The sequence below is a fragment of the Primulina eburnea genome, chromosome 15, assembly GCF_022965805.1.
Source record: "Primulina eburnea isolate SZY01 chromosome 15, ASM2296580v1, whole genome shotgun sequence".
Taxonomy (NCBI): Eukaryota; Viridiplantae; Streptophyta; class Magnoliopsida; order Lamiales; family Gesneriaceae; genus Primulina; species Primulina eburnea.
Window position 1 is genome coordinate 160,928 of NC_133115.1, and position 9,635 is coordinate 170,562.

The window sequence follows — 9,635 nt, forward strand, 5'->3', positions numbered from 1 at the left end:
AAACCCGAAAATAAAGAATAAAATGGACACCGAGATTTACGTGGAAAACCCCTAAAAATTATTAGGGTAAAAACCACGGGCAAGATGAAAAGAATTTCCACTATAATATTTTGTGGTGTACAACTCACTCACTGTGTTTCCAAAGAGAACACACACTCTCTTAATACAGGAGAACAAACACCTCACAAATATTATAGAACTAAGCACTCAAATGCTTATAAGATGAGAGAAAACTCGAAGAAGGGATAATTTCAGAATGAAAGAATGAGCTCTATTTATAGAACCCCTGGACCGTGTGAACACGCGTTAAAAACGCGTATTCTTTTTAAACACGTTCCCTGCCAATTCATTTTGAAGACCACACGTTTGCAATTCAAATTCTTCGGCTCATCCAATCAAAAGAGTCTGCACCAACATTAAATGCCCACTTGGCCACTTGGTCGACAAAATCCAGTACAGAGAGCTGTTGATTATGGGAGAAGACATTTGAACTTGTTAATCCAAGACATAAGCTGTAGCTGTTTATGATATCTTAAAATGAACAAAGGCGAAACATCTGGATCAACAACGTAGCTTATTCATTTGAGATTCATGCCGATTTGTTGATCCATATGAAGTAGTGTTTGTTTTTTGCTTTTTTGTTTTCGTTTTTGTTTTAAAGCCTGAGTCTTGTCCTAGGTTACTCAGCTGTATTATCATTTGTGCATGTGTATCGCCTGTGAGTCTGTGACCAACTTGTCTCGCAAACGAAGTTTTGTCACATAGATGGACAAGGGGCTAACTAATGCGAGTAGATTTTTTTCCCTTTGAAACTTGATTACTATTTTTGCCAAAAAAAATCAAGTTTTATGGTTCATTTATGTTTTAAAAAATAAATAAATACATTTGTGAATAGGCACTAGGACTGCTGCAAATCCAATTATGGCACTACCCCTATCCTCTCTTCCTGTATCCAATTCCCTTCAAACTCGGAATCCCTCGCCACCTCAACTGATCCAAAATCCAACAAAACAATCATGGATCCAATATCTTCGCTTCCAGTCCCGCTCGAATTCCTTCCAGGAAGCCGTTTCTACTTTCATAGAGATGCAAGAATTAGGCATTCAACCCGATAATTTTGCCTTTCCAGCAGTCTTGAAAGCCGTCTCGGGTCTTCAAGACCTGAGTTTAGGAAAACAGATTCATGGGTCTGTCATCAAACTCGGCTATCATTCCCAGTCGGTCACCGTTTCCAACACAGTTTTGCATATGTATGCTCAATGTGGAGCTTCCTTCTCTCAGGTTCTCGAGGTTTTCGATAGAATTCCTCATAGGGACCAAGTTTCTTGGAATTCGATTATTAATGCTCTGTGTAAATATGAGGAATGGGAGTTAGCTTTGGAGGCATTTCGTCTTATGGGATTGGACAGAATTGAACCCAGTTCTTTTACTTTAGTTAGCATAGCGCTTGCTTGTAGCAACCTGAATAGGCGTGACGGGTTAAGGCTTGGAAAGCAAATTCATGGATATACCCTCCGAGCAGATGATAGAACTACCTTTACATATAGCGCTTTGATGGCCATGTACGCAAAAATAGGAAGAATCAATTATACTAAGAAAGTTTTTGAGTGGTTTACTAACCGCAACATGGTTTCTTGGAACACGATTATTAGTGCTTTTTCCCAAAATGATATGTTCGTTGAGGCACTGGAATATTTCAAATTAATGAAAGTCGAAGGATTTCAGCCTGATGGAGTTACTATCTCAAGTGTGCTTCCAGCGTGCTCTCATTTGGAGTTACTGGATGCTGGAAAAGAAATCCATGCCTATGTGTTCCGGAATGGTGATTTCCTAGGAAATTCCTTCATTGCTAGCGCTTTGGTAGACATGTACTGCAACTGTAAAGAAGTTGCAAGCGCTCGTAGGGTTTTTGAAGGTGCAGTAGATCGAAAACTAGCCCAATGGAATGCCATGCTTGCTGGTTATACACGAACTGGGTTTTATGATGAAGCCTTGTTGTTATTCTTTAAGTTAACGGTTGTCTCAGGTTATCTTCCAGATGCAACCACCATGGCCAGTGTGTTGCCAGCTTGTGTGCACTGTGAGGCTTTTGCAGATAAAGAAGGTATTCATGGGTACGTTTTGAAGTTGGGTCTTGGCAATAATATATATGTGCAAAATGCACTGGTGGACTTGTATGGTAGGATAGGAAAGATAGATAACTCCATTTATATTTTTCACAACATGGAGAGTAAAGACACTGTGTCTTGGAATACTATGATTACTGGATACGTGGTTTGTGGATACCATGAAGAAGCTCTTGCTTCACTATTTCATATGCAAATAGAAGGAATAAAAGATCAGAAGGGTAACATTAATGATAACATCAAGGTCTCTGTTAAACCAAATTCAATAACACTTATGTCTGTTCTTCCTGGTTGTGCATCTCTGGCTGCGTTGAAGAAAGGAAAAGAGATCCATGCTTATGCCATTAGAAATGCGCTGGCAACAGATGTTGCTGTTGGAAGTGCACTGGTTGATATGTACGGCAAGTGTGGTTGCTTAAAAGAAGCTCGAAGAGTTTTTGATAGTATGCCTACCAAAAATGTGATAACATGGAATGTCGTGATCATGGCTTACGGGATGCATGGGGAAGGAAGGGGAGCCATGGAACTTTTTAACATTCTAGTGGATGGATCCAGAGGTGGAGAAGTGAAGCCAAATGAAGTGACATTTATTGCTGTTTTTGCAGCATTCAGTCATTCAGGTATGGTAGATGAAGCCCAACAATTGTTCCACAGAATGAAAGAGGAGTTTGGCCTTGAACCTAACGCTGATCATTACGCTTGTGCTGTTGACCTTCTTGGTCGAGCAGGTCGTTTGGATGAAGCTTATCAAATCATCAATTCTATGCCTACTGAACTCTGCAAGATAGGGGCATGGAGTAGTTTGCTTGGTGCTTGCAGGGTACACCAAAATGTTCATCTAGGTGAAATTGCAGCCCTAAATCTGCTTCAGTTGGAGCCAGAAGTTGATAGCCATTATGTTTTAATTTCCAATATATATTCGTATGCTAGACTATGGGAAAAAGCTACAGATGTTAGGAAAAAGATGAAGGTTATGGGGGTAAGAAAAGAACCTGGTTGCAGTTGGATTGAGTTTGATAATAAGGTTCATAAGTTCTTGGCAGGAGACACGACACACTCACAAAGTGAAGAGCTATACAAGTTTCTAAACCAATTATTCGAAAGAATGAAAAGGGATGGTTATGTACCAGATACATCTTGTGTTCTTCACAACATTGACGAACAAGAAAAGGAGATTCTCTTGTGCGGACATAGTGAAAGATTAGCAATAGCATTTGGTCTTCTAAATACCCCACCTGGAACAACCATTCGAGTAGCCAAGAATCTTAGAGTCTGCAACGACTGCCATGTTGCCATTAAATTTATATCCAATATAGCAGGCAGAGAGATTGTCGTGAGGGACATGAGGAGATTCCACCATTTCAAGAATGGAGCTTGCTCGTGTGGGGATTATTGGTGATATTTTATGATGTAATAGACTTATAGGGAGGTTTTTCCAAGTATAAATACGGCAACTTATCAAATGAAAAGACAAAAAATGTATATAAATTACTATTAGCGGGTCAATCTTTTATTGAGAATGAAATTACAGAAATCTACTCTTTCAAGTTTTTTAATCATCCAAAGTCAGAGAAGTATGTTTACATTCTGGTTAAATCTGCTGCCAAAAAACACAACAGTCTAACAATGCAGTAGGCTTTTAAAAACGTATGTTCCCAATAAAAACCATGCCACAAGTATGAATGAAAAAGATGATAATCCTACCAAAAATGGCCATCCAACCATTTTAATACCAAAGCAGAGCACTGCAACGAAAGGTAAAAATGATCTCAAGATAGATAAGCCATCAACCCATTTACCCTTCAACAGTATCAGAGCTGCAACATTAATCATGTTCCAATTCATCGATCCCCCATAGCAGACATGGTTCAGGTAATTTGCGACAAATGAGTGGCAATTGCATGTGAAAAGATTGTATGATTTGTGCTCAAAGTGACGTGTACATGACTGGACGGCATCATCCCAGGTGATTGCGGTTCCATACTCGGAATGCTGATGTCTGTGCTTGCATGTATGCTCAACGAAGTTCAGAGGAAAGCAGCACTGCTCAAACATATAAAGTTTCACAAAAGTTCAGTGCTCCTCGTCATTTCAACATATTTTTTCTAACAGTAACTTTTTCCAGCAAAAAACAAATAATAATATGGACCATATGGTAGAGGCCCCTTTTTCCAACCAAGTAACCATTCTTTTCAATTGTTTGTGACTGAAAAATCGATATGCCCAAAAAAGACAATTTTAATCCAATTATACTCATACAATACCTGCTTTCTATCCAACTGAAGGTATCTGGCAGCAGATCCAAAAGCAAAATTATCTAGATTCACGAGATTAGAACCAGAAAAATCAAAGATGGTACCATCCTCCCCACAAATGCCGACATGTCCAATGAAAGGTGCCAACCATGAGACCACAGGCAGCGGAGTCCAAACAACACAACATGGGAATTTTGCTTTTTTTGGGTCTATTTCATTGAGCGGCCAAAATTCATGCTGTATACTTCCATCAAAACTTTTACTGTTAACCATATTGGCAATATTAAAATCCATCAGAGAGTTTTCCTCGAGATTAATGGCCAAGTACAATCTTGCAGTCCAAATTAATTACTCATCAAATAACATTCCCAACTGAAACAATTACATCAGGTGCTAATTTACAAACATTTGTTGAGTTTCCACCAATATGGAATATCAACTCTGCAATAACAAAAACAAGGTAGATAGTAAAAGGAGGATAAATGGGATAAAATGTGGAAAAGGATAAAAAGGAAAAAAAGGGTTATCTAAGTACAGAAAAAACCAAGCATTTAAAGGCAATAAATTTCTGAACTCTGGGTAGAACAAGTCATATCAAGGCAAAGTGACCAGGATCTCTCATAAGAATTTCAAAAGCATGTGAATATAATCATGATGACTAATGAATCTGTTGGAATTTATGAGTTTTAGAATTTGACGAACAAATCCGCAAGAGAACTGAAGAACCAAACTGATCGGACGTAACCAAGAGATCGTAACTGAAAAAGACTTATCGGATTTAAATATATTAAGAACTGAAGTTCTTATAAGTATAAATATGTCTTAAAACCGATGACTCGAAGCTCAATAAACAGATTGGAAATTAGAACTGAAGACTTCGCAAAACTGCACTGAAAAGACCTATATCAACTGAACTGTTTAAAACTGAGAAGACATCAGTTAGAACTGATATTGTCCAGCTGAACTATCTGTCGACCAGTTTGACTCCTGATCAGTTAGCCACGTCATCAGTTGTATCAGCCGACAAACTGACAGTCCGTACTAAAGCAGAACAGATGAAACAGAACAGTCTGATATTCCGTACTACTGTCAGATAAAGTCATCTACATGGACTAAACGACGATTCAACGGATATTAGTCATTAAATGCATTCAATGTGACAGTTGGAATCAAATACTATACATAGCTGATCGATTCAGTTGAAGAAGGTTGGTGAAAAACACTGAATGAACTATCTACAATCATCAATCAGTTGCGATACATTCTTAAGCATTTTTCAGTTTAAATCACACACTTTAGCTCTCATTTCATTGTATTTATTAGTAACATTCAGGCTACTCTTTAGAGCTATTCAGTTATCTACTGTAAAGTGTTGAAAAACCAAGAGTTTCAGTTTGACAGTGTATAACTCCAACTGAAGTGGATTATTACAATATGCTTTAAAACATCAAAGTCTTTTAGTGAAAAACCTATCATTGAGATAGAAGGGGTGACGTAGGAGCATTTGAAGGCTCCGAACATCCATACAAACCCGTGTGTTCTATTTTATCGTTTATTCAATTTTCACAGCGTCTTAGCCTAAGTATTCAATCTATATTTCAGTCTAATTCCGAACTATCTTTAGTTGACTGATTTATATCGACAAACAAAATTTCACAATCAATTCAATATCCAAAAGATTTCAAAAAACCAGAGTGTTTATTCAACCCTTTTTAAGCACTCCAACTGCATTAACCGATCCTTACAGAATAATTGATTTACTCATACACTTCCATATATCTCTATCCACCAAAATTTCCACATCACAATGGATCATAACATGAGCCGACTTTCCAACAAAAACCAGCAACAACCAACACAGATTCAATTACAACAATAAACATCAAGCTGTTGCAAGAACATTCCAAGCAATTGCATATTTCAAGCATATTTTCAAAACAGCTGAGTCTCTTGATGCATAAAGATAATCTGAAAAGATAAATTCCTAAGACAAGTCCTTGAATCCTATACGTGAAAGAGTTTGAAAGTTGTCACTTGCCTACAAAACCCATCACTTGATCACCAAAAAACATAAAAATAATCTGAAAAGATAAATTCCTAAGACAAGTCCTTGAATCCTATACGTGAAAGAGTTTGAAAGTTGTCACTTGCTGACAAAACCCATCACTTGATCACTAAGAAACAAATGGCTAATTCAATATTTACTGACGTATACTTCTAAAACCTCACGTTCTCATATCTTGAGCTCAGAATTCAAAGAGTTCTATTATAAAGTTTTTCCATTCTACCAATCAGATTAACTTAGACAGGAATCCGCGAACAAGCATGCAATCAATTTACAGCAGAGTGCCAAATTTAAGAGGCCTAGTGGAAATTATCGATTTAAATGCTTAAACCTAACAAAAAAAAAACAAAAAGGTTTCAAACATCAGTAATTCTTGGGTACGAAAAAAATAAAAAACGGAATCTTGACAATTCAGCTGTACATATATATGTGTGTGTATATATATAGATCAATCATCCAAACCCGTTTCCCAATACGAGAAGAACACAATAGAAGTGGCAATAAAACACCTGAGTGAGACGATTGGAATAAAATGAAGGAGAATTAAAAAAAACAAAAAAACAAAAGAAAAGAGGAAGAATTATGGACATACATACCTGTAAAAACTTGCAGAAACATCGTCGAACATTATATGGATATGGATTACCAATTGCTAAGATTTTATTGTTTTCTCTCATATGTTCATCAACAGTGGAAAAAAATAAAGATTTATTTATAGGCAGGAAAATTGGAACTTGGAAAGTTGGGTTCATGAACCACCGATCCGAACACACTCTCCTACCCATAATGCAATATTAAATAAAATATAATTAATTGTGACAAACTAGTTGGTTCATATATACGATAGAAATGAGGCAACAGATATAGGTACTTTTTTATTCTGGTTTATATCAATAAAAAAATAGTATTTTAAATTTGAAAAATAATTTGTTTTCATAAATTAAATTGAAAATTCATCTTACAAATCCAAAGTCACCTATCCTACTATTTCCAAGTTGTTTTGTCACACCGAAACAAAAAAATTCATTTTACAAAGTGTAGTATATGTATATCGTCACCTTTTTTTATTATATTATTTACTATAAGATAAAAAAAATAAAAGAGTGGTACACTTTCCATTTTCTTACCTTATGACATAAGATAATCGTGTCTTATCTATCATGTCTTATCTATGACTTTGACCTTTCAAATACAATGAACATCGACAGGATTTACACACCGGCCTATCACAAGTATGAAAATCGGAAATTTTCTTTCATTTAATAACTTTTGTTAAGCCCATATTGCTGGAGAAGACATTAATGCGGCTCCCAGAATCAGAGAAAAAGAAGAAAAAATTTGAAGCCTCTCACATTGGAGCTCATTCTCTTACTCAAGAAATCAGCTGCGATCAAATCTACCAAAGCCAAATACACCAGAATCCCAGCGCTTATTGAATCAAAAATGCCTTCAATTAATAGAGCTCTCGGGCTATTAACATGGTCAAACAAATTGATAAGCATGGCATGCACTATTTGCATTGACATATAGGGACAAACGCGTCCGATATTTGACAATACTAATACCATATCTCAATGGCATTACCTACAGACTATTTATATGCATCTGTCATAGGCTTTTTTGGCTTCATGGTACAGAAGGGTGATTACAACTTAAAAGGGGTTATTTCAGTAGAAATTCATCAGTTTGGCCTAATTTGATCCTTCAATAGGAATAATAAACGTCAAAACTTGAACATATAAATCTAATCATAAAATCCTCATCATTTTTCATACTGATTTGTACCAATAACAATACTCCCAATGTATTCATATGAAACGAATTAGCCGCAAGTGCAACCAATCAAATCAAAGAAAACAAAAAATAATGCAGAGTTTTATTAAGAGAGCCAGCAAGATCGAACAAATATATAAAATAGAAAACAAATTTCATAGAAAATTGCAACAAACCTGAGTAACAACAATGTTCCTGACGCCATCTTCCTCGTCTTTGATGAGTAAGCGTGTGTGTGTCACCAAAACACAAGAGGGGTGGTTTGAAAGTGTGTGTGCAGCAGCTACTGGCGGTTAGAAGACAGTTGAGGAGTGGTTGGCTAGCTCAAGAACTGGCCGGTAGCTAAAGTAAGTAGGTGCTGAGGTGCACATATAAGGGAAGAAAAACCGTGCAGAAGAAACACAAGAAAAAGGGACTCATTCAACTCTCTGAACTCCAAGAGAATACACGAGTGTAGGCAAGTGAAAGGAGAGCATATGTTCTTGAGTGATAGGAAGAATACTCTTGCTCTGAAAAGAAAAACTCTCAGATTGATTGTCTGTAATTTGTACACTAATGTGCAGAAATAAAATCGGTTGCGTTCCTCCCGTTGATGTAGGTCGATTGACCGAACCACGTAATCTCTTGTGTTGTGTCTGCGTGAGTTGTAGTTCTTGGTTGTATTCTTGTAACGTTTAATATTGTGATCAGGTTGCTGATTGACATACAGTCTTCAATGCCAATTCCTTGCGAATGGGAGTAGCCATCTAAATATTCCCTACTATGCTCATCACTCGCCCCCTCTTCTTGTGAATGGCTATGCCCGTGATGTGCATGCATCCTCCCTAAAATGTATGTGAATTGCTCCCCCTTCCTCCTCTCCAAATACCTTTCCACTCCGCCCCTTTGTCCCAACTGGAAAAATCTGAGATCTAAAATCTTTTTCCAATGAATCAGCATTGACCTTTTGGCTTTGTTTCCTTCGTAATACTATGTTCCAACAAAATCAGCCAACAATGTAGCCAACTCAGCCATCATTGCAATCAATCTATAAAACGGAAATTTCGACCATGGAAATTGATGTAGACAAGAGTCGGTTAATGCTGATGTAGCATCAGGTAACATGTGAGCAAAGCATGTGGCTAAAATGACACCAGCTGCAAAAGCTTTGGCTGCGACAAAGAGGTTAGAGTCTCCACTTAGGAGTCGTCGTTTCTTGCCAACTAACGGAATAGCCATGCCAAAGACCACGACAGCTAGAATAGCTGCAACTGGTATCTCTTTGAGGTTTAAAGCATAGGATTCATCTTTGCACCCATCCATCTCTTCATCGTTGGTGATGCATGTTTGGTTTGAAATGGATTAGGAAAGAATCTGCACAAACGAGTCTTTACGTATCCCAAAGGAAAGAACCACAAAATTAGAGATGATAAATAT

The 9,635-nt window shown here is 37.2% G+C and overlaps 2 protein-coding genes across 4 annotated transcripts; one reads left to right on the forward strand and one right to left on the reverse strand.

Annotated features, from left to right (window-relative positions):
* The first annotated feature begins 526 nt into the window (after positions 1–526).
* Positions 527–3,528, forward strand: LOC140813645 (pentatricopeptide repeat-containing protein At3g57430, chloroplastic). The gene has a single exon (XM_073172259.1). The coding sequence runs from the start codon at positions 922–924 to the stop codon at positions 3,523–3,525; it is 2,604 nt and encodes an 867-aa protein (XP_073028360.1). The 5' UTR covers positions 527–921; the 3' UTR covers positions 3,526–3,528.
* An 86-nt stretch (positions 3,529–3,614) lies between these two features.
* Positions 3,615–7,290, reverse strand: LOC140813646 (protein REVERSION-TO-ETHYLENE SENSITIVITY1). Of its 3 annotated transcripts, none has more exons than XM_073172260.1 (3): positions 7,043–7,290; positions 4,391–4,822; positions 3,615–4,169 (listed from the first exon to the last, which is right to left on the reverse strand). In XM_073172260.1, exons 2-3 carry the CDS (start codon positions 4,673–4,675, stop codon positions 3,747–3,749), a joined length of 708 nt encoding a protein of 235 aa, XP_073028361.1. In that variant the 5' UTR covers positions 4,676–4,822; positions 7,043–7,290; the 3' UTR covers positions 3,615–3,746. The 3 variants fall into 3 exon arrangements, with proteins under 3 accessions (XP_073028361.1, XP_073028363.1, XP_073028362.1); XM_073172262.1 differs by lacking the exon at positions 7,043–7,290 and adding an exon at positions 6,149–6,218; XM_073172261.1 differs by lacking the exon at positions 7,043–7,290 and adding an exon at positions 6,089–6,218.
* Positions 7,291–9,635: the final 2,345 nt, after the last annotated feature.